This window comes from Chiloscyllium plagiosum, chromosome 33, assembly GCF_004010195.1.
Source record: "Chiloscyllium plagiosum isolate BGI_BamShark_2017 chromosome 33, ASM401019v2, whole genome shotgun sequence".
In the NCBI taxonomy this organism is placed as follows: Eukaryota; Metazoa; Chordata; class Chondrichthyes; order Orectolobiformes; family Hemiscylliidae; genus Chiloscyllium; species Chiloscyllium plagiosum.
This window is the reverse complement of record NC_057742.1, coordinates 6,515,398-6,540,525: the sequence shown is the minus strand read 5'-3', so window position 1 is coordinate 6,540,525 and position 25,128 is coordinate 6,515,398. Positions and strand designations below refer to the sequence as shown.

Genomic DNA, 25,128 nt, shown 5'->3' with positions numbered 1-25,128 from the left:
AGTCCTAACGGCTTGGCCCCATTACTACAGCAGCTTTCCTCTCTTCTCTCTGCTACTACATACCTGGCTGACTAGCAATTTAGCGGCCTTCTCTGACTGTTTCCCTCTGACTAAAAGTGAATGTTCAATAACCCTTAAACTGTCCTGAATAACCAGTCAACAATTCCTTCCATGTTCTAGGGTAGCACTGAATGTAACGAGTATATTTTGGAGCATCAGGCTCCCTGAACACTACAATGTTCACAGCGTGCTTACATTTTCAGTACAAAATAGTTACAAAACAAAAGAATTTCATCACAGCCTGCATAATCATAGTGGCTGAATCTCAAAGGAATTTGTTGATGTAAGAGTATTTCTGAGAAACATTATAAAATGGCATATAAATGCTAGTCTGCCTTTCTGCCTGTGTTTCAGATTCAGCATGTGCTTATAACTAGGCTTCTCAAAATGCTGAGTAACTTAATTTGATTTCTAAAATTGTGAAAGTGAAATTGCCTTGGGCAAAGCTGCTATTTTGAGAGTGGTTTGTATCGTAGTTCTGGCATTTAAACGTTAATTAATGCCAAAGTGCTTGTGTACTGTAAACTGGTAATTGGACTATGTTATGCATGTCAAATCTGTGGTCTGAATAATCATACCATTGTTTGCCAGCACAAAGGAGGGCCGAAAATATATATATGTTGGCAGTGTACATAAGACTTTTTGTCCCCTTTTTGGTGTGCTGTTTGGTACTACCCAGAATTTATGAGCATGCATGTTAAACCATGGAATGAAAAAAAACAAAACTTTCAATTTAAAGGCTGCAGCAGTCAATTTTAAGGAGGGTGGTGGCTAGTACTGAGGGAGGGGGATCAGACAGAGAGAAATTGGGTCAACCACACCCTTAAAGTCATGCTTGACTAACATGCCATTTTTGTTCTGAACGTAGTGAACTTGGCTCCACTGCATATACCTGCATAAAAAGACATTCAATAGGAGGGCCTTTCAGGGTAAATTCTGCAAGGCTCTCTCTCCTGGCTGGAGAGTCTGGAACAATCTCCATCTCAGTTCAGCTGTTCAGGAATGAGGTGAAAAGAAATTTCATTATTTTAAGGATTAGGAATTTTTGGAATTCTATACTCCAGATGGCGGTGAATATTCCATCGAGTCAATTCAAGGTCGAGATCAGCAGATGTTTTTGATGTCAAGAGAGGGCAAGAAAACCAAGTTAGGTATAGGATTAACTACAATTAGATTGAAAAGTGAAGATGTCTTGAAGGAACATAGGGCCTTTCCTACCAATCATTGTGTATAAAAATAGCTCTACCTCACATTGCACTTGCCTTTGTGGATTCAGGTCGGAGCTCAGCTCCTGCTCTTTAAGATCACAGTGCACCACCTGCATTTTGCTGAGCTGTAACCTCAGATAGACATATCTCCATTTCGGGTGTAGAATGATTCTACTGTTGCTATTGGTCATGGCTACTTTACTTGGTCCAATGGGCTATTTTAAGAAATTGAGGAAAATCACAGCTTATGTGTAATATCCATAGGTTTTAATGTTGTCGAGCATTCTTAATTCAGTAATGGTAAATTTCTACCTCTAATCTAAATGCTCTGTACTTACTACCTCAAGTCCATTGCAACCATTTGCAGCAGTGGAATTAATGTGGTGGTAAATTTTGATTAGAGCATAATTGCAATGTTGTGTATTGGAGACCATGCAGGCTCTCACACTTAATGGGAGGAAGAGCCAAACATTAAAAGGGACAATGAATGATGTTAGCAATGTCAATTAAAGCAGGAAAGGTTGCGAAGGAGTGAACTGGAAACCAGAGATAAGAAAAACCGATTCATTGTAATTGGGAAAACAGCAATATTGATATGAGGAAAAATTGTTTCGCACTAAGAATCTGGAAGGGGCTTGCTGAGTGTGGTGCAGACAGAGTCGAGAGTGTGGTGCTGGAAAAGCACAGCAGGTCAGGCAGCATCCAAGGAGCAGGAGAATCTACGTTTCAGGCATTAGCCCTTCAAAGGTCAATTCTCCTGCTCCTTGAATGCTGCCTGACCTGCTGTGCTTTTCTAGCACCACACTCACGACTCTGATCTCCAGCATCTGCAGTCCTCACTTTCTCCCTGTGGTGCAGACAGGTTTGGTTGAGGCATTCAAAGAAAGATGGTGGACTGAGATAGCAAGGATCTTGCGCTCCTCCTGAGTTGTAGATTTCTTATGGTTATATGTATCAAAAGCATAAGATTTTATTTATTTTGGAACTTTTATAGTCCAAAAAAACACAAGAGTACATGAATCAAAAGGGTTTGGAGGGATGTGGGCCAAACGCAGGCAAATGAAAATAGTTTAGTTTGGGAACATTGTCTGTGTGGACTGGTTGGACCAAAGGGGCTATTTCCCAGCTGTTTTTGAGTCTATAAAAGGGAATGAGATCATTGTCTGAAGAAGAAAGGTTTTGCAGGTCTATAGGGGAGAAACAGAGGTATAGCATGAAATGGTTGTTATTTTGAAGGGCCAGCACAGACGCAATGGTCCAAGTGACCTCTTAATGGGCTGTAACTGTTCTGTATTGGAATTCTAAAAAAAACATTCAACATATACCAGAAGCACTGTTTCTTAATAATGACAGAACTGTTGCATTTATTTACCAAATCTGTGGGACAAACGACAGAATTAAGCTTTCAGGTTCTGCACAAGCCTTTCCATGCTTTATCAGGAGGCAGTACTGGCTCAGTTGTACTCTCTTTCTCCTCCCTATTTATCCAGTTTCCTAGAAAATTGATCTATACTTTTTGCCCTACCCATTCCTTGAGGAGCGTGCTCCACACTGTTATGACTGTCTGGGTAAAATAAGTCACAATAAGCAATGTTAATCCATGTACCATTTGTTTGAGAAGGTGTTCCTTGAAATTTGCACTCAAAAGCTGTTCTTTCTTTCAGAATTCAGTAACACGGAGTGCTCCCTTAAACAGTGATGCGCAGAATCGAATGGGAGCTCGATTCCTCACCACATACGACAAAAGATTTGTCATTAAAACGATAACCAGCGAAGATGTAGCAGAGATGCACAATATTTTAAAGAAATACCATCAGGTACATTTGGATGCACGTTACATTTGGTTTGATGAAAATCTGTGGCTGTGACAAATGTTGTGCTCTAACATTTGCAAAGTATTAAATGTGCAGCAAGTTGAAATTGGACAGGAAATATGGTGAGCCATCAGAAGTGAAAAAAATCATAACTTGAGATTTAACACTTGATTGGTTGGTGAACATTTAACTAAAACCTCAAGAAAAGTGACAGTTGGGGGAAGAGGAAGGACCTTGTGTCGTATTTCCTTTTGTTCAATCGCTTCACACTGATTTGAAGCTAGGCAGGGAGTAACCTCAAACCAAAACACGAAGACTTTGGTTGAAATGAATGCTGAAACCTGCAATGAGCACAGTCTAAATCCGAATCAATGAAGTGGGCAGAATGATGAATCATAGAGATTTAGAAAATAGGAACAGGAGTATTTTTCACCTTTCAATCGCAGTCCACCATTCGGTATGATCATAACTGGTCATCCAACTGAGTACCCTATTCCTGCCTTCTGTCTGTACCCTTTAGTCCCTTTAGCCATAAGAACTATATCTAACACTTTCTTGAAAACATTCAGTGTTTTGGCCTCAGCTACTTTCAGTGGCAGAGAATTGCACAGGCTCGCTGACTGAAGTAATTTCTCCTTATTTCAGTCCTAAATGGCCCACCCGTATCCTTAGATTGTGAGCCCTGATTGTGGATTTGTCTGTCATTGGGAACATACTGTGCTGTAATCTGTCCAGTCATAAAATCATAGAGATGTACAGCATTGAAACAGGCCCTTCAGTCCAACTCCTTCATGCCGACCAGATATCCCAACCCAATCTAGTCCCACCTGCCAACACCTGGCCCATATCCCTCCAAACCCTTCCTATTCATATACCCATCCAAATGTCTCTTAAATGTTGCAGTTGTACCAGCCTCCACCACTTCGTCTGGCAGCGCATTCCATCAACGCACCACCCTCTGTGTGAAACAGTTGTCCCATAGGTCTCTTTTATATCTTTCCCCTCTCACCCTAAAACTATGCCCTCTAGTTCTGACACCCCGACACCAGGGAAAAGACTTTGCCTATTTACCCTATCCATGCCCCTCATAATTTCGTAAACCTCTATAAGGTCTCCCCTCAGCCTCCGACAATCCAGGGAAAACAGCCCTAGCCTATTCAGCCTCTCCCTATAGCTCAAATCCTCCAACCCTGGCAACATACTTGTAGATCTTTTCTGAACCCTTTCAAGTTTCACAACATTTTCCAATAGGAAGGAGACCAGAATTGCACGCAATATTCCAACAGTGGCCGAACCAATGTCCTGTACAGCCGCAACATGACCTCCCAACTCCTGTACTCAATACTCTGACCAATAAAGGAAAGCATACCAAACACCTTCTTCACTATCCTATCTACCTGCGATTCCACTTTCAAGGAGCTATGAACCTGCACTCCAAGGTCTCCTTGTTCAGCAACACTCCCTAGGACCTTACCATTAAGTGTATAAGTCCTGCTAAGATTTGCTTTCCCAAAATACAGCACCTTGCATTTATCTAAATTAAACTCCACCTACCACTTCTCAGCACATTGGCCCATCTGGTCAAGATCCTGTTGTAATCTGACGTAACCCTCTTTGCTGTCGCTCACGATTTTATAAGCCTCTTTAATTTTGTGTTTGTTCTTGAGTCTATGCTGCTGTAGATAACAATTGAATTGTGCTCCTGGAATGAGGAGGAAATATCAACCAGGTTTCTTGCTACTAATTTTAGGATGTCTGCTGGAAGTGAGATTAAATTCATCTGTGATTATCTTCATGGCTGAGTAACCTGCAGACGCTCCTTAACTGTCATGAAAAACGGCCAGCACCCAATGTGTCAAACCCCAGCAAGAGTTTGTGGATTCTGCAGGGTATGGGAAACATAGCAACTATAATTAATAGTAGTTAATACAACAGCGAAAAAGATTGCTTTGCAGTGCAGCTTGAACTAGAGTCTTGGTGCCCATTGTTCCAGATGGGTCCAGAGGAATGAAGTCTATTTTAAAATATAACAAAAAGTGTTTATTCGTATTTGACTTTCTTCTGTTTCTGAAAACATTCTTGTTTTATTTTTCTAGTATATTGTGGAATGCCATGGCAACACACTTCTTCCTCAATTCCTGGGCATGTACCGGTTAACAGTAGATGGAGTGGAGACCTATATGACTGTAACAAGAAATGTCTTTAGCCACAGACTCACTGTGCACAGGAAATATGACCTGAAGGTAATTTCCCTGACAGAAACATGTGACCTGCATCAGAATTTCTCTACACAGAGAAATTTTCTTTCAAAGCCAAGTAGTCCAGTGGAATTTTGTATATTTGTGTTAGAAGGGGAACCTGCAAGAAATTGATTTGTAAAACTCTTCGCACAGAAAGTATCTTCAGAATTAAATGGTAAGCAAAGTACAGGGATGAAAACTAGGTAAAGGGGAGAGGGAAGATACAGTGAGCATAGGGCAGCTTCTGGAGGAAGTGAGACTGGGAACAAAGTGAAGTGTTTTTTTTAATTTATTAATTTTATGGGCTGTGGGCATTGCTGGCTGGGCCCACATTTATTACCCTTCCCTAGTTGCCCATGGTACAGGGAGAAAACTCCAAAAAGAAGAGAATCTGTCTCAAGGAACATCTCTGATGCTGGGAGAAATAAGGTAACAATCCAGCAACATCCAAACGATGCAAGTAAGGGCATATATTTAGTAAATGTTAGCCACTGCTGTTTCTGACAGCATCTTGATATTGGCAACATTTTGAAACTTTTATTGTAGAAAGAGAGCTATTAATGATTAAAACATTAAAAATGTATTTTATTCCGCAATGACTTAGCATATCATGAGTCCTCACATACAAGGAAGATATTTTAATTGATTCCCTCGTGTGTGGCGTTGAGCTGGCTGAGCTTAACTCAAGTGGCAAGGGGAGTGTTATGCTCTGGAGCTGTGGAAGGGGAATAAATCAGCCAGGATTCCTGTTTCGAGAGCTGTGGAAGGAGAATAAATCAGCCAGAATTCCTGTCCCTAATCTCTCTCCAGTGACCTGTTTGAAGTGTATATGTATGAATGTCAACTGGAGGCAGCAGTGGCTTGTCCATGATGTTCACCATACAGGAATACCTTGATGATATTCACTGACAAGATTTACTCATGAATAATAGCCATTTGATCAAGATACCATGTCCCAGAAAGGAATGTAAACAGTTTTGAGTGATAATAGAATTAACTTTTACACGAGCAAACCACATGCATTAACTGCTGTATATTCATATTGAAAACATGGAACTGATTCACAGGTCAGTCTGTTAAAACATTCAGAACTCCAGCTGTGAGTAGAAACCTATTTTGGTGAATCAGACGAATTGTTCTTCCTCGGTCCCTACATGAAGTCATGGTGGGTGAAGCAATTGTTAAATTGCTTGCTGTTGTTAAATGCATAAGCCTTTGCTCATTATTGGTATCTGCTTGCTAATCTTTCCTTCTAATTAAAACTCAGAGCTACCTTTCCCCACAGTGGATCATCAAGTATGTCAACTGAATAGCTGAGCCATAACCTAGCAAGGTCCAGATTTAATCTCTGTTATTTTTGTTCTCTATTATTCATTCACGCGATATGGACATTGTTGGTAAGGCCATTATTTATTGCTCATGCCCAATGGTCCTTCAGAGAAACCAAAAGAACTGCAGATGCTGTAAAACATAAACACAAACAGAAGTTGCTGGAAAAGCTCAGCAGGTCTGGCAGAATCTGTGAAGAGAAATCAAAGTTAGCATTTTAAGTTCAGTAACCTTTCCTCGGAACAGACAGAGAGTGAGGGGTGATTGGTGGAAGGATGACAGTGGGCTTTATTGGGGCTTGGCTTTAGTACCCCTACTTTCCTTGATGTATATGAATTACTGTGAATTAGGTTTGTCAGGAACAATTTAAAATATTCAGATGACTTAAAGCTTGGAAGTTTTGTGAACCGAGAAAGACCATGTAAAAGGGCTCAAATAGGGATGGGCGGAAAATTGACAGATGAAATTTAATGCAGAGTAGCGTGAAGACAGAGCAAGAAGAGGCAATATAAAATAAAGGGTACAATTCTAAAAGGAGTGTAGGTATAGAGGGGCCTGAAGATATTTGCCTCAAATTAATGAAGATTGCAGAACAGGTTAAGAGTGGTTAATGAAACGCATAGTCTCCTGGGCTTTATATATAAAGGCAGATATTCCAAATCTAGAAAGTTGAGGAAAAACCTATATATAGCAATGGTTTGATCACAGCTGAAATTTTTATCCATTTCTGGATACAGTGCTTTAGGAGGGGATATGAAGGTATTAGAGAGGTACAGACAAGATTCCTGAGATAAGGAAATTAATTTATGTGGTTTGATTGGAGACACTGAAATTGTTCTCCTGAGAGGAGAGGAATAGGAGGAGATTTGACAGAGTTTTCAAACTCATAGGGACTTTGGACAGAGTAGATGGAGAGTAACAGTTCCATAGGTGGAAGAATCAAAATAACTCTGATATGTTGGTGACTTGACAAAAAAGCCTTACAGAGCAAGTGGTTAGCTTCCAGATTGCATTGACTGAGAGTGTGGTTAATGATAACTTTCAAATTATCTGAAGAATTGCAGTGCTACTGAAAAAAAGATGGGGAAGTGGGACTACGTACTAGCTCTAATTGAGAACCAGCAGAGATACAGTGGGCCAAATGGCCCCTTTCTTTGTATCTATTCTGTCCCAGAAAATAACGTGTAAAGCCAGCATGGTCATTCCGTTGTGCACTGATTTACAGATGGCAACCCGTTTAGCTCATTGCCAGCTTCATTATTTTTGCAAATCCTTGCCCTTGTCCCTGAGCAATTGAGACCACAAAGGCAATGTGCATTGTGAATAAGTTAAATGTGCAGATTCCCAGTCTATCAGGTTGGTAATAGGTGGTGTTCAAAGTGACAGGAATGAATAAAGGCTGTTCACCCACTCTCTCTTGCCCTTTCCCCAGAATTATGCTGATAATAGGGGAAATGATCGTTTAAGTAATCATTCTTTGAGACAAATAGCCCTGCTTCATTCTCAATGCCTGCCTGCCAACCCCCCACTCCGTTTAAAACTCATCACAGCTGTGGGTGGCATATTTGAATGTTGGCCTGTGCTGTGAGTCAGACCCCTGACTGCATCATTGTGAAAGTGCTACATGAACCATAAAACATAGTTCCTGTAATTTTCAACTGTATAATTAATTTCCTTTTAAACTGTGCTAAAAACAGGCTTGGAAAAGGATTAAATACAGCAAAACTGGATACTTTGCCCCTTTTCAAAGTTTCTATTGTCAAAGCAAATTTCAAAGTTAACTTTGATGTGGAGATGGTATTTATCAGCATGACCTAACTAAAGGAAACCCCAGTAAGTGAATTCTTAGCAAAGTACTGCCGATTATTAATAATGTTAAAGGCACAGAAACCATTCATATTTTAAAGCTGCAGATTTTTTGTCCAACTGTCCCTATCTACTTAAAATGTTGGAACTTTGTAAAAATTGAGGGGACGCAGTAACATGGTGGTTATGCCATTGGATTAATAGTTTGGAGGCTGAGTTTAATGCTCTGGGGGCACTGGTTCGATTCACACCACAACAGCTGGTAGAACTCCGATTCTATCAATTTCAAAACCTAGATTAGAATTCTAAATATGGTAATGGTGACTGTAAAACTTCCGTTGATCATTGTAAAAACCCATCTGGTTCATTCTGGGAGGCAGTGGCATATTGGTTATGTCATTGGGCTAGCAATCCAGAATCCCAGGCCAATGTTGTGGGGGTATAATTCCTGCCATGGCAAATGGTGAAATTTGAATTCAATCAAAACCTGATCTAAAGAGCTGGCCTAACATTAACCACTGTCAGTTGTTTCAAAATCCCATCTGGTGCACTAATGTCTTCTAGAGAAGAAAATCTGCTGGTCTGGTTGATATGTGACTCCAGACCCACAGCAATGCGATTGACTCTCAATAGCTCTCTGGGCAATAAATGCTGCCTAGCTAGAGAATTGGTTTTAAAACAAAAGTCGTTTAGGAAGAAAAATCTGCTGTCTTTACCTGATCTGACCTATATGTGACTCTAGACCCACTGATTGACTGATTATAAAGTACCCTTTAAAATTTCTTAGCAAAGCTAGTCAGTCTGAGGGCAAGATACAATCGCTGAAAAATGCTAGCCTTGACAGCAATGCCCACATCTCATGGGTAAATAAATAAAAAGGAATCACAATATAAGATTTTGACAGGCTGCAAAGAGCAAAGAATACTTCCTATAGTTGAGGAATCCATGATGAAAGGGTTGGGGGTGTTCATTAATTTTTAAATTTTTGCAATCAGCATTTTGAGAATAGTTAGGAGAAATTGCTTGATACTATTGGGATGTAGAGTGGTTGAGGCAGAGGTACTGTGGCAGTATTGCATGGTGTTGTGTGTACAGATATTGTGTGTACAGCAATGGCCTCAAACAAAAACTGCTAGGTGATCTCTTTTAGTGATGTTGTTTGAGGCATAAATATTGGTCAAGGTATCAAGGAAATCTCTTCTGGGGCTATGTTACTGTAGTTAAGTCACGTTATTGGGATGAGTCTCACTATAATTTGACTCCTCATATTCCTCGTACTAATCTCTGTCTCAAATGCACCTTGTCTCTTGCACTTACACTGTCTCTCATCTCCAGCTTCCCCCTGTTACAAGAACACCACTGAGTGGCATTTTAAGTGTGAATGGACAGATTGTGCTGCTAAAATTGCAGTTTAATTGTAGCCCAGTGGCTAAGAGGTCACAGTAAATTGGCTCAGAAAATGTTTGCTAACCTTTAGATCTAGTTGGCTCCTTAATATTAAATGAAAATATAATTACACAAGTTCTGAATTCTAATATGTTCAGCACGGATATCCTTTAAATTAAATTGTACAATTAAGAAAACACTGGCAGTAAGTCAATTAATTACAGAATGGATTCAGTGATTTAATTATTGAAGCAAGTGAATAATTAATTATGAAACACCAAGTATTAGATTTAATTTGGATCAATTTAAATATATTCCAATGAAAGTGAATAGTTCCATTATATCAATAAAATTGAAAGTCCACAGTTGCCCCCAAAGCTTTAACTGAATGCATACTGATCTATGCAAACTGATTATTCCCGATGTGACTCCTGAACAGATTTAAATTATGTGATGTTTGGCGAAAGAATCTGGAACCATAAAATAGCACAGCGCATGAGATTGATGTTCAGCCCATCAAGTCCAGCTTGACTGTTTGGAAGAGCAATCCAGTTAGTCCAATCCCAGAGGAATATATTTCTCCTTCAAGATTTGCTCTTGGAAGTCACTGCCGCATCTGTCATCACTAACCTATAAGGAAGTCCTTCACAAGTTTTAGCTACTCAATGCATAAGAAGATCATCTTCTTTCATTGGGTTGGTTCTGATTCTTCATATTTGGTCACTGCTGTTGGCTTTGGTGCTGTCAGCTGGAGGGGGAAAAGATCATCCATGGATGTTGCTGCTCCTGGTTGCCAGGCAGCAATCCTTGCTGCAAGGTGCATATGTGAATGGTGTATGGCGGATGGATCGAAAAGTGTGACACTGGAAAAGCCAGCAGGTCAGGCAGTATCCGAGGAGCAGGAGAATCAATGTTTTGGGTGTAAGCCCTTTATCAGGAATGGGATGGATCAAATTTGGGTGTCCAAAAAACAGCCATTATTACAACAGTGATTAGTAGAACAGCAGCAGCAATAACTTGCACTCATATTGCTTTCTAACATTGTAAAGTTGCTTTATAGAATTGCTACCAAGTAGAATTTCATTGAGTCATATAAGGTGATAATAGGAGGGGTGACTAAAAGCTTGGTCAAAGAGATGGGTTTTAAGGAACAAAACTAAAGTGCTGCTAGAGAAATGCAGAGAGTCTGACAGCATCTGTGGAGACTAGGGTTTCAAGGAACATCTGAAAGAAGAGGCAGAGAATTTCAGAGTGCAGCTGAAAGCAAGGGTGCCAGTGAAAGAATTATTAAAACTGGGGATGGACCCCTGATGCACAATAGGAACGCTGAGTTTTAAGAGGACGGTAAAGCTGAAAGAAGGAAAGAGATCTGGAAGGTTGAGGTCATGGAAGGAATTGAAAACCAAGATGAAAGATTTTAGTGCAAATTGCAGTTATAGAAATTGATTCTTCAGGATTGCAGTTGTCATAAATGAAGACCTCATGATGCCATTGTATAACAATGCTGGAACTCCAATGAAATTTTCAAAACTGAACTTGATAGATTTGTAAGTTCAAATGTTGAAATGTATGGAAGAAAGGCAGCTAACTGGAGTTAAGACATAGATCATTCATGATGTAATTGACCAAACTCAAAGGGTTGACAGTCCTAATCATGTTTCTATGTAAAATAGCACCAGCATGTCGTTCCATTTCAGTTACTTCAACAAGATGCTGAACTACACACAAGTTGCATGCATTAACCAGAACAAGCACCTAACTTCGATAGACTTATGTTGGAGCTGGATACTTTTTAAAAATTGCACCACAGAGAATTTTGTATTTTTGACAAGCAGGTAAAATTTGTAAGCGCTTAAACTGCTTGTTAGTTGAATTGTTCCCCATTGGCTGCCCTAACTTAGGGCTTGCTCAAATTTGCTACAACGTTACAAGACAGATAATGGGTTTGCACCTGATTGTAGTTATTAGATTAGATTAGATTAGATTACATTACATTACAGTGTGGAAACAGGCGCCCTAACTTAGGGCTTGCTCAAATTTGCTACAACGTTACAAGACAGATAATGGGTTTGCACCTGATTGTAGTTATCTACATGGGCAAATTCAGGTCTTGCATGTGCCCTGGCAGAGGCAGCATGCAAATGTCCAGTATTACTTCAGGGAAGGAAAGGAAATTGGATGGTGAACGCTTCCATTTCATATTTCTGCAACACAGTCTCTCCTTGTTTCCATTGGGAAAGTGAATGAAAATTTGCCATATAAATGAGTTGGAAGTCAGGGATGCCCTGATAAGAACAAGGTATGATGCTCAACTCATTGACCGCCAGTTCCGATGTGCCACAGCAAGGAACCGTAATGACCTGCTCAGGAGACAGACATGTGCTGCAACCGACAGAGTACCCCCTTTGTTGTCCAGTACTTCCCAGGAGCTGAAAAACTACACCATGTTCTTCGTGACCTGCAACACATTATCGTTGAGGATGTGCACCTCGCCAAGACCTTCCCCACACCTCCACAAGCTCACCTTTAAACAACCACCAAACCTCAAGCAGATCATTGTTCGGAGCAAGCTGCCTGGCTTTCAGGACAATTCCATACAACCCTGTCACAGTAGATGCTGCAAGACGTGTCAGAGTGTGGACATGGATACCACCATGACATATGGGAACATCTCCCACCATGTATGTGGCAGGTACTCATGTGACTCAGCCAACATTGTCTATCCTATATGTTGTAGGCAAGGATGCCTGAGGCATGGTACACTGGGGAAACCGAGCAAGGCTACGGCAACGGCTGAATGGGCACCGCACAACAATCAACAGACAGAAGTGTTCCCTCCCAGTTGGGGAACACTTCAGCAGTCCAGGACATTCGACCTCGGACCTTCGCGTGAGCATCCACCAAGGCAGACTTCAGGACAGGCAGCAGCGAAAAGTGGCCAAACAGAGGCTGATAGCTAAGTTCCATACCCATAGGGAGGGCCTCAACCAGGTCCTTGGGTTCATGTCACACTACAGGTGACCATCATTGCACTATATACACACACACAGGCACTCCTATATACACACATACACATGGACACACGTGTACACAGACACGCACACAGACACTTGCACACGCCCCAACAGACACTCCCCACACTCCCACACTGACACATGCATCCTCTCACAGACTTAGACCACTCTACACTCACGCATACACATATACACTCTCTCTCACACTGTCAATCCCCCACTCCAGACACACACACACTCCCACACTCGCACATGCACCCCCTCACAGACTTAGACACTCTACACTCACATACAAACACATATACACTCTCTCTCACACTCACAATCCCTCACCCCAGACAGACAGGCACACACACACAAAAACCCACATGTAGACATATACGTTTGTGGGGTGAATTTGTACTTGCAGAGTTACATTGTACTTTGCTCAAAAACTGCATGAATTCATGTAAGATTCTGTTAACTCACTTTAGAGATTAGAATCAGTCTAAACATTATGGCACAGACATGGAACACAAGGGGCTAACACCTGCAACATATTATCTGGCTAACACCAATTGTTATAGTTAACCTGAGAATGTAACATTTTAAAAAAAAGTTTTGTGATTTACATATGAAAGAAGTGAAGCTATCATGGTATTGGAACAGATGAAAGACTGAACAAACAATCAAGGTATTTTTCAATGTATAATTTCAGTTACATCACACTGTAGACTTTTGCTCTAAATTCTGTGTCTTAGAATTGTGTCCTCCACACCCACCTGATGAAGGAGCGGCGCTCTGAAAGCTAGTGCTTCCAATTAAACCTGTTGGACTATAACCGAGTGTTATGTGATATTTAACTTTGTACAATCCTTCTTGGTTTGTGTAGTGTACAGTGGAATTAATCCTAATAAGAGTAGCATTTTATAATGTGCATGCTATTGGAAAGACAATGGTAATTTTTTTTTGTTTTCTTCCTTAGGGCTCAACAGTGTCACGAGAAGCCAGTGGAAAAGAAAAGGTATGAATATCTACATTTATGCAATGCATGATCGTTCCCTCAGCTTCCAGCAGTACTCTTGCTTCTATATGCATTGGTTTTGACTTAAAAATACAACAAATACATATTCACAAACAAAGTCAATTTGAAAATCCTGATTCATCAACCAGAGTCAGGATTTAATAATGCACTTTCATGTTTGTTTTGTACATACCTGTTATTTTAAAAACATATATTTCATTTTGTAATTGAAGATACCGCCTATTTATTAAACCGAGTTATCAATCTATTTTGTATTCATGTAGCTGACAAGACTCCCATTGTAAGATTTAAGGATGGTTATTGACATAGGTTTTTTTGTAATAGGACAGAGAGCTGTTTTAATCTATGCCTGACATTGTTGCTTCCGAGTCTATAAAGTATTACTAAAGCCAGCTATGAAAATACAAGAATTGGATGCAATATTTTGTGGTGTAGTGAAGCTCCATTCCGCCGAGCCTCAAGGCAATTGGATTAGAATTGTACCAGTGGCTTTTTTGTTGAATTTATCAATATCATCCATACTGTCTTGTCAATGTGCCCACTCAGAGAAAGAAACACTACTACTGCTTCTGTGCATCTCCCAGCAGCTAAGCTAGACGCTTAGCCAGGAATAAGAGAGAATGTGGTGAAAGAAAAATATTTTATCCCTTTACTACATAGATGCAGCATTGGTAGTGACCATTGTGTTGCAGCTATTCTAAGTCTGTAAAGCATTACAAATGGTAAAGAGATGAATGGAAGTCATTCTGAGTTTAGCTGCTGTGCCTTTTCCATACATCAATCATTTGCTTTATACGATAGACAGGTTCACTACAGTGAAAGGGTAATAGTGATTGGGATAATGCATGTGGTATATTATTTCATTGTAGGAGTTATTAGAGAACAAGTCACTCAATCCATCAAAAGATACTAACATGCAGTTAGAGCTTAATTCTTACAGTTTAGGTTTGTTTCCCAGTCTCCATGCTGGAAGTCTTAAATTGTGTGATTCACAACTACATAAAATAGTTAATGTGAATAGCACAGATAAATTTGAGGGAAAGCTGAAAAGCATAAGGTGTTTTTTTTTAAAAAAGGAAGAATTTGCTGACTGATTGACGAAGGGAGGTTAGAGAAAGCTTGAGTAAAGCACTAATATTGGTGTAGACCAGTGGGGCTGAATGACCTGTTTCTGTGTTGTAAACTCTTAAGTAACTGACATGTTATCAATAACTCTCTAAAGTTGTTATGTAGGCAATTGAATCAGATTCAAAAAGTCAAAAATTAAATTGCAATGAACATTAGACATAGTACAATGCAGCACTAAGCCATATAAATTAGGAGTTTTTGTGTGTTTGTCAGTAAAATGATGAAAACTAGAGAGTGCAAGATGTGTTGAATCATTTTCGAGTGCTTTACGCCAGTGGTTACTGATTAGTGAAAGATGTTTAAGCAATCATGTGTAAGATTATTTATATCTGTGTAAGTTTATCTATATTATGTACGTGTGTTTCCTACTGAGATATATGCATGTCTCAAAATTATAAGACCAAAAGACATAGCAGCAGAAATTAGGCCATTCAGCCCATCAAGTCTGTTCCCCCATTCAATCATGGCTGATAAGTTTCTCAAGCCCATTCTCTCGCTTTCTCCCCGTAACCCTTGATCCCCTAGATACTCAAGAACCTATTTATTTCAGTCTTAAATATACTGAATGACATGGCCTCCACAGCCTTTGTGGCAATGAATTCCATAAATTCACTACTCTCTGGCTGAAGAAGTTTCTTCTTATCTCCGTTCTAAAAGGTCTTCCCTTCACTCTCAGGCTGTGCCCTTGGGTCCAAGTCTCTCCTGCAATTTATATTGCCCTCGTCACACTTCTGTCGCTTCTAATGGACAACACTGCCGTAATTGATGCATACCCTACCGACTGTTGCTTACAGATTAAAGTCGACTTTTATGCAGGACACAACATAGCTGATGGTGCATATGACACTATATACAATGAGAGGTCAACTTTGAGAAAAACAATACGTAAACTGATAGACAAGTGCGGAGTCAATGAAACATGTTCCCTCTATGATTTAGGTTCAGGCAATATCTAAATTGCAAACAGTTGAATAAGTTTACTATTGGAAAATATCTTTAGAATGCGATGCAGAGCTCTTATTTTGAAGTTGTGTAAAACAATGCAATGGATCGTTTATTGTGGAATGTGTGTTGATGTTTCCATAGTATCAAAATGAAGAAAATGACAGCCAAGGTCATCACACTCCATGACCAAATATGTAAGAAAAATTATGACCTGTTGACCATGTTTTACTTCTCGAAAATTACAATTTCTGGATCAAGTGGGAGGGACAGAATCTCTCTATGCAAAGGCTTTAACTGCCTATTTCCAAATCAGAATTCCCCTAAACTGTCTGAGAGAAATGCTTTACTCATTCTTTATCATTCAAGTACCAATTGCAACATGCTGTTGAAGTTATAAATAAAAAATACTGTTGCAAATATTTATTTTTCTGTTTCCTCCTTGGGAAATTTATTAATATGTAACATTATTTGAAGGCCATTTATTTGTAGATGCTATTTAAAAATATATACTTTTTATCATATCACATGTTGCTAAAAATAGATATACTTTTAATCCAATAAGCACAAGAATGGTTTGAAGGAAGAATATTAAAATTGTGTTTTCCACACTTAAATGAAGTGACTGTGAAAACTCTTTGGAAGGAATAATTCTTCAATCACATGTCCCTAAAAGGAAGCTGTGATCACAGAGTGTGGGTCAGAGTGATTGGGGCTCTGTCATCACAGGGGACTGTGAAGGTAGCTTCCCTGCTGGAGTCACAGAACCACCAAAGTCGTCAAAATCAAACACTACATAACTAGTAAATGCACAGCACTGGCCAGTGTCATCAGAGAGGAGTATTGGATCAAAATTGGCACATCTGGAACTCATGTCAGTTTTTCATGGCAAAAGTTATCATTAATAATATGGATTTGTAAATACTGGAAGCAGTTGCAGGAATGTGAAGTTCCTCGGGCATCTAAATCCATGAAGCACTAGTATCTTTTAGGAATGGAACTCTGCTGTTCTTAACTGGTCTGACCTACATGTGACTGTGGACTCTCAGCAACAGTGAAGGAATCCACATATCACATGAATGAATAATGTAAAAATAAATGAGAGAAGATGAAGAAATTCTATCAGTGACGCTCTTGCCACATTTTGTCACTTTCAGACAAAACCAACCACTATGGACTGGACATTGTCCAGATGGCCGCAAACTGTCACCCTCCAACAAATCATGTTTCCTCAACTCTCAGATCTCCAGCTTCCTAGGGAAAGACAAAGAAGATGCTTCAAAGATGTTCTAAAACCGTTGTTGAAGTTCAGCAGCAGTGCCATTTAATATGTGGATGATGCTCACCCGCTATTGTTCAGAACAGCATTCAATTGACCATGAAGCTGCATCACATTTTGAGTCATAACACCTTAACAGTGAGACAACGCAGCAGCCGAGGAGGGAAGGAAAGGAAGCATATCCGCACTCCAGATCACACCACCTCCTGGAATACCCTACACCATGTGCTCAGAGGGCTGGCAGTCGAGAATTGGCCTTGTCAGTCACATTTAGAGTGGTGCTGGAAAAGCACAGCAGGTCAGGCAGCATCTGAAGAGCAGGAAAATCGGCTTTTCGGGCAGGAGCCCTTCATCAGGGCATCAGATTCCTGATGAAGGGCTCCTGCCCGAAACATCGATTTTCCCGCTCCTTGGATGCTGACTGACCTGTTGTGCTTTTCCAGCATCACTATAATCTTGACTCTAATCTCCAGCATCTGCAGTCCTCACTTTCGCCTGGTCAGTCATATGAAGACCCACACTTGAAACACACAACCCTGAGAAGACATCATCTACAAATTAAGGGTCAGTCAACTGAGCATTGGAGGTAGAAGCACCGAAATTAAAGAAAAATAAACTGACACTGCTTCTGAAGATACTTTACGGATGAGCTGGAAAATCATAAATGGTCTTCTTTCCTGACACCCATCTGAAGAACTGGAATAAAATTAAATATATAGGTTCAGATGGGCAAGCAGCTGCAGATATTTGAAGTGGTACATTTTCAGTCAGTCAAGAATATATTGTTTCAGAGATTTGGACATTCAATGCCATTTAATTATGGAAGAAAAGTGGTGTTGATCATGTTGTAAGCCAAAAGTGAAATTTCCGTCCTTCCAAACAGAGAGATCTTATAACATTTCACTGAGGGGTCATGTACACGAAAGGATGATGTCAAATTTGGTGGGAAGGCAAATAATGAGGATGATGCAAAGAGTCTACAGAGGGTGATATGGACAGGTTAAGCAAGTGGGCAATAAGTTAACAAATGGAATGTAATGTGGGGAAATATGAGGTTACGCACTTTCTCAGGAAGAATTGAGGAGCTGAATATTTTTTAACTAGAAAAAGAATGCCAAAAGCTACATAACAGTGGGATTTGCGATCCTCATACATGAATTGTAAAAAGCTACCATCCAAGTTCAGCAGGTAATGGGGAAGGCAAATGGAATGTTATTTTAAAGGGAAAAGAGTATAAGAGTAGATTCCTGAAGAAGGGCCTGTGCCCGAAACGTCGAATCTCCTGTTCCCTGGATGCTGCCTGACCTGCTGTGCTGTTCCAGCAATAAAGTTTCAACTATAAGAGTAGGTAAAGTTTACTAAAGCTATACAAGGCACTAGTTAGACCACAACTGGAATACTGTGAACAGTTTTGGACCCCTTGTCTAAGGTAGGCTATACTGGTTTTGAAGATGGCCCAGAGGAGGTCCACCAGGCTGATCCTGGGTAAGGAGGAACTGTCTTATGAGGACAGGTTGAGTGAGTTGGGCCTGTTGCCCATTTAAGACAGAGATGAGGAAGTTCTTCTTTCAGGGTAGTGAATCTCTGGAATTCTTCCCCACAAAGGGGTTGAGGCTGAGTTGTTAAGCCTATTCAGGGCTGAGATAAATAGATTTTTAATTGGTAAGGGAATCAAAGATTATGGGAAAAAGGCAGGAAAATGGAGTTGAGGAATATCAGATCAACCGTGATCTCATTGAATGGCGGAGCAGAGTCAATGGCCTAAATTGCCTACTTCTGATCCTACATCGTCTGGTCTCACTGTGGCTATTGACTTTTCTGAATAAGGAAGTTCTGTCCCTAAATGATTTGTAAATATTTACCAGGTAATACATTGGCAGAAAAATTGAAGTTAGAATTAAAGGTTGAAGCTAAAGTAGATGGATTCACTTGAGGTCATAGCATATCATCTGGGATTGGAAGAGGAGCACAAGCCAAATGGTTCGCAGCTTGAGTTAGCTAGAATTCTGTCGCAGCTGAAGCAGCTTGAGAGAGAAAAAGCGATGCAAATGTTTGAACTTAAACTTCAAAGAGAGAAAGAAATCAGGAAGCATGATCTACATAATTAAAAGCTTAGATTTTGGACATGAGGAGAGTATAGTAGTTTGGACGAGGAAGGAGGTCCCATCCCATTCTTAAGTTAGATTTAACCAAAACGTTTTCTGTTGGTCATAAGGAGAGGCAATACAGAGATATTTTCTCTCATTTGTGAATTTGCTAAAGGATTGAAGTCCTCAAAGATCTCATTGATATGCTACAAAGTGTACTGGCTAATAAATTGATGGATGTGTATCCTAGCTTTTTTTTAGAACATCTGTCCTCAAATTGTGAGACAGTTAGAATGGTGGCACTTATTTCCTATTAGTTTGTTCCTGAAGCTTGCCAGCTAAGATTTAGATTTTAAGGCAAACCCAGTCAGATATTTAATGAATTTTCTGGGAAAAAGTAAACATGATGGGATCTCTGGTGTCATTTGTTGGAACAAGTGAATTTAATAATTTGAGCAAACCTTTGATAATTCGAGGGACTTTGTTATTATGGAAGAATTCAGGAATAGTATTCCATTAACAAGTAAAGTTCTTATTTGGATGAATGGCAGGTAGCTAAGGTCAAAGAGGAAGCTCCTATGGGAGATGCATATGATATTTCTCACCAGCATCCAAATATTCAAACTTTGCCATATGGAAACCAGTAAGGAGACTGGAGCAATAATCTGGTTTTAGGGAGAAGGCAGAAACTGACCCAATTAATTGAATATGGAATACAGAGAATAAGAGTAATGTAGAGAAACCAACACTTCTCATTACCATGACATGCGTCACACAAAAGTAAACTGGTGGAGTTTATTAGCATACTGAAGAAGTCCTCAGAAAACACAGTATCAGTAAAGGAAATGGACTAAATAAATAGCTTTGGTGCATACAAGAGGAATTTCCACATGGAAAGAAGCATCAGAAAGTAAAGCTTTCTGCAAACCACTTAGGGATAGATCTTCCCTCTCCAAATAAGTTGTCATAACCGACAAAGCCATTTTGATTTTCAATATGTATAGTAGAATGCTCTATGAATCTAATTGCATCTAATATTTTTAGTGGGAATAAATGCCAACAGATTTGAAGGGAAAGTCCCAGAATTTTTGAGAAGGAACCTAATAAGATTGTTATCCTGAAACATACTGGTTAAGCTTGGAGTTTAACATTAACAAAGGATTTGGACGTCTCTTCATAAAATTTGCTGAATCAAAATGTAATAATGCAGGGTGCTGATGGGAAGTGTTTGCCTTTTCCATTGAATGAGGTGAAGTCAGATTGTGTTCTGGTTAAAGGTGTCTTCTTTGGTTGGAAATATTATGAAACTGCTTATTAAAAAGTATAGATTTAAATTTGGAACATAAATATGATGCTTGTGCTGACTCAGCCATGTTTATCAGATAGATGATAGCCATATACTCAAAGACCTCCTGTCTGGTGAACTGGCCACTGGGTCATGACGGCCTGGGCATCTATCCTTTTGCGACAGGGGCATGTGAGCGAGATATGAAAGTGGGTGAGCATGTTGCTGTCCGCTGGAAAATCGTTGCTGATGGCAGTGATCTTTGGAGCTGACTGCTAGGGTATTGGAAGCGAGCAGAAATGCAGTGATCAGCTGGCTGAGAAGAGTCTGGTGAAAACCAAGGCCAGCAAATCATGTACCAACTTGTCTCACTATCTTCCTCTGTGGAAAAGCAGCTGACAGTGTTTAATGCCAGAAAGTGTGATGCTGGAAAAGCATAGCCGGTCAGGCAGCATCCAAGGAGCAGGAGAGTCATGTTTCGAGCATAAGCTCTTCATCCTACCTGTCAATGTTTAATACTGAGTTTATCACCATAATGCAAACCATTGGCTTACAAGACTGAAAAATGATCAAGAGAAATTCTGTTGCAACAAATAACTATCTTTTTCAGCAAGTGAATTATAAAGAAAACTCAATTAAAATCCCCACATTGTATGTTTGTAACTTTTGACTGTAAATGTTGGTTGATCTGGTTGTATTAAAATTAAAAAGTCAGAGGGTTCAGTTTGAGTTACCAATGATCATGAGAAAGGAACATCATTTTAAGCTCAATCTCTGCCTTGTGTGGATTTAGCAGGTCCACATTAAGGTGGCTACAAGCATGTCAAAGTTGGCCTTGATGCCCCTGAACTAGGAAGTGAAAGAACCTTTCTGAATTTTGCAAATGCAGATTGAATTGAACTTGGTGGATAAGTATCCAACTAATTGTCACAATCTAAATTTATGCATAAAGCATAATGATTTAGTCAAGCTACTTCAAGTGACATCTGTGTCATTATATCTGGGCATGTGACTCAGATTTCTACTGTCATTTCCTATGTGATTGACGTGGTATAAAATGCTGGTTGTATGCATTACTGTTACTAAGTAGGTGCCCATACGACTGATGTCTATAGTGGTCACTTGCATTGGTCGACCTCATTTTAAGCAATTGTGTTGATATTGAATTTTTGGGATTCAAACTATAAGATGTGCTCATGGCTACATGGAGAACACTTGGAGCTAAACAAACATAAGACTATAGGGCCTAGTGCAGGAAAGTGGAACTTATGTAGGTAATGGTGTATTTTTGGCAGTACAGACTTGATGGTATGAAGAGCCTTTTCAGCACAGTTATGATTCTACCATTCTAAACATGATTCATTGTTTTGATAAAATAAGTGCTCGAATGATGGGTCCATCATGAAAATGGAGGTTTGCAAATAGTTTTAATGATTCCTGGTCCACACTATAGCAAATATGTTTCTTCAGATGGATATACCTTATAAACCACACATCATTTGCAAATCCCCAATATTAATCACTTTTCCATTGATAGCCGTGCTTTAAATTGCCTGTGCTCTAAATAATAAAATCCCCCCTCTAAATTTCTCGATATCTGTACCCATCTCTCCATTACGACACTTGTTAAAACCTACCAACTTAGGTCACCTGCACTAATATCTTTTGTATGAGCTGGTGTTACATTTTGTTTGGTAGTTCTTCGGAATGTTTTAATTATTTATTGGTGCTACATAAAAATGCAAGTGTAATTATCTTGTGTCTAGCAATGTCTGTCACACTTCAGATGCCACAGGCTTTACAGTATGTGCATAAAGATCTAAAAGTAGCAGATTGTAATTTGCAAAATTTGACAAAGCAACTTATTCTGCAGTGCCCTCCCCCCGCCCCCCCCCCCCCCCCCCGACAACAAAATGTTGCTACCCCTACAGATGAATAGGATAGAAAATTCCCTTTATTTATGTGTATTAGAGAATCAGTTATGTTTGGATTAAACTAAACCAACTAGATTGCTGTCTCTTACTGAAGTGGTGCAACAAGCCTTCTACTCGGGGGAAGAAAATTCATCAGAACATCTATCAACATTCAAGGCAATTGGCAAGAATAACCATGACATGTCACAAACAAGTTTTTTTTCAAAAATAGAATTAATTCCAATGTGCAGTCCATTATGTACAGTGTTTTATAATTGAGTGTGATCTGTCTTATTCTGCTGCAGGCCAAGGAATTACCAACACTGAAAGACAATGATTTCCTAAATGAAGGGCAGAGAATTCAAATTGGAGACGAAAACAAAAAGATGTTTTTGGACAAACTCAAGCGTGATGTTGAGGTCAGTATTTGTTGTTGCAATTTACCTCTAGAAAATCTGAGACCACTGAGAAAGTACAGTGCATCCAAAATGATTCCTATTTGAATACGTGTTTGGTCATTTAGAGACTTGATATTGAACAATGTTTGCCTCCTGTGCTAGTTGATTCCTTGTATCCTGACTGGATTTTTGAGACTCAGAAATTGTGGGAGATTCAGCAATGGTAATGCCATTGAATGCCAAGGGAGCATTCAAATCAAGTTGCAGTGGCTTTGCAATGAGAAAATATGAAATAGTACTGGAACAATACATTTTTAATATCAGAGCTTATGGTTAGAAACAAAGAGATGTATAAACAAGAAGATGCCAAGCATTCTTTAAATTCTGTTTTACCAACCACTTAGCCTTTACTACATGCTTCAATGTCACCATCCCTCCAAGGTGAGTTGGAGTTAACATACAGATCAGCTGGGATTTAATTGATCGGCAAAACAGAATTTTAAGAATGGTTGGCATCCTCTTGGTTATACATCCCTGTGTTTCGAAACATAAGCTCTGATATTGAAAAATGTATTGTTCCAATGCTATTTAATATTTTCTCATTGCAAAGCTACTGCAACCTTATTTGTATGCTCCCTTGGCATTACCATCACTGAATCTTGCACTGTCAACATTTTGGGGTTACCATTGACCAGAAAATGAACTGGATTAGCCATATAAATACTGTGGCTCCAAAGGCAGGTCAGGGTCTAGGGATTTTGCAACAGTAACTACCTCTCATTTCCCAGAGCCTATCCACCATTTACAAGGTACAAATCGCATGTGTGATGGAATACTCCTTATTGGCCTGGATGAGTGCAGCTCCAATAATAATCAAAAAGCTTGACATCATTCAGGGCAAAAATTGGTACTCTATCAATAAACATTTACTTCCTCCACCAACATGCCCAGTTGTTCCTGGTGTGTAACATTCACATTATGCACTGCAGAATTTCACCAGAGCTTCTTACACAACACCTTCTAAGTTGACAACCACTCCCTTCTGGAAGGAAAAGGGCAGCAGATTCACCATACTGATTTGGAAATATATCACGGTTACTTCAGTGTCGCTGGGTGAAAATCCTGGAACTCCCTCCCTTCCAACGTTGTGGGTGTACCTACATTAAATGTACTGCAGCAGTTCAAAGGCAGCTCACCAACCCCTTGAGCAATTAGGGATGGGCAATAAACGCTGACCTCGTTTTAAAAAAACCCACATCCCATGAATGAGTTTTTTTAAAACATTCTCTACCATGTTCTTGCCTCTGCAATCAGTAGTAATGAAACTGTTACTTAATGTGCACCAATATTGCTTTCAAGTTGCACTACAGTGTGCCTGTGATGCCAGCTTGTTCTGTATGGCCGTCTCACAGATGGTGACCACCTAATGAAAGGCCTGTCAGTATTCACCAATTTAAGGACACTCTTTATGTTTTCTAGACATGAATCTTGGTGGGTCCCAGGAAATTTGCTTTCAATTTGAAGCAAGCTGGACCAACCCACTATTGGGTCTTAGTGTGGTGGTGGAATTTCATGCTACATAAAGACTGTATTTGCAAGGTCTGGTGTACTACAGTGTGTCTGCTTTGCAATGGGGTGTTGTTCTTCAGCATATAGATTGATTCTTCACTTTAAATTGATAAATAGGTTCAGATACCTTTAGGACTTTATGAGCAGTCATATTGTGTTGCCCGAGTGATAAGATACACAAAACAATCTAACTTTGCTTAATTTGTTTCTTTAACAGTTTTTAGCACAGCTGAAGATCATGGATTACAGTCTGTTAGTTGGCATCCATGATGTGGATCGTGCCGAGCAAGAAGAGATGGAAGTGGAGGAGAAAGGCGACGAAGAAGATTGTGAAAATGATGGAATGGGTCATCCAGTTGGTTCATATGGAACTCCACCAGACAGTCCTGGAAACATGTTGAATTTTCCACGAATCTTTGGACCAGGGGAGTTTGATCCAACAGTTGATGTGTATGCTATAAAGAGCCATGACAGTAAGCAGATTGTTAATGTTTCTTTTTAAAAAGGTACTTTAGTTTAAAGCTTTTGATACTTAACACTATTGTGGGAGCATCTGTACAGAAAGAAGCAGTTAGTATTTCAAGTCCAATCCAGCTGTTATTCAGAACTGAAGAAGGGTCCTGTCTGAAACATTCACTGTGTTTCT

At 39.7% G+C, this 25,128-nt stretch overlaps 1 protein-coding gene across 5 annotated transcripts in view; it reads left to right on the top strand.

Moving 5' to 3' along the window:
• The window catches only part of LOC122539778 (phosphatidylinositol 5-phosphate 4-kinase type-2 beta), a 114,142-nt gene that overhangs the window by 71,789 nt on the left and 17,225 nt on the right, over window positions 1–25,128 (top strand). For all 5 annotated transcript variants that reach the window (XM_043674834.1, XM_043674833.1, XM_043674837.1 and 2 more), the window contains 5 exons: window positions 2,933–3,085; window positions 5,179–5,325; window positions 13,822–13,860; window positions 22,821–22,934; window positions 24,700–24,955. In XM_043674834.1, the coding sequence (XP_043530769.1) occupies window positions 2,933–3,085; window positions 5,179–5,325; window positions 13,822–13,860; window positions 22,821–22,934; window positions 24,700–24,955 (709 nt within the window). The remainder of the gene's footprint in view (window positions 1–2,932; window positions 3,086–5,178; window positions 5,326–13,821; window positions 13,861–22,820; window positions 22,935–24,699; window positions 24,956–25,128) is intronic.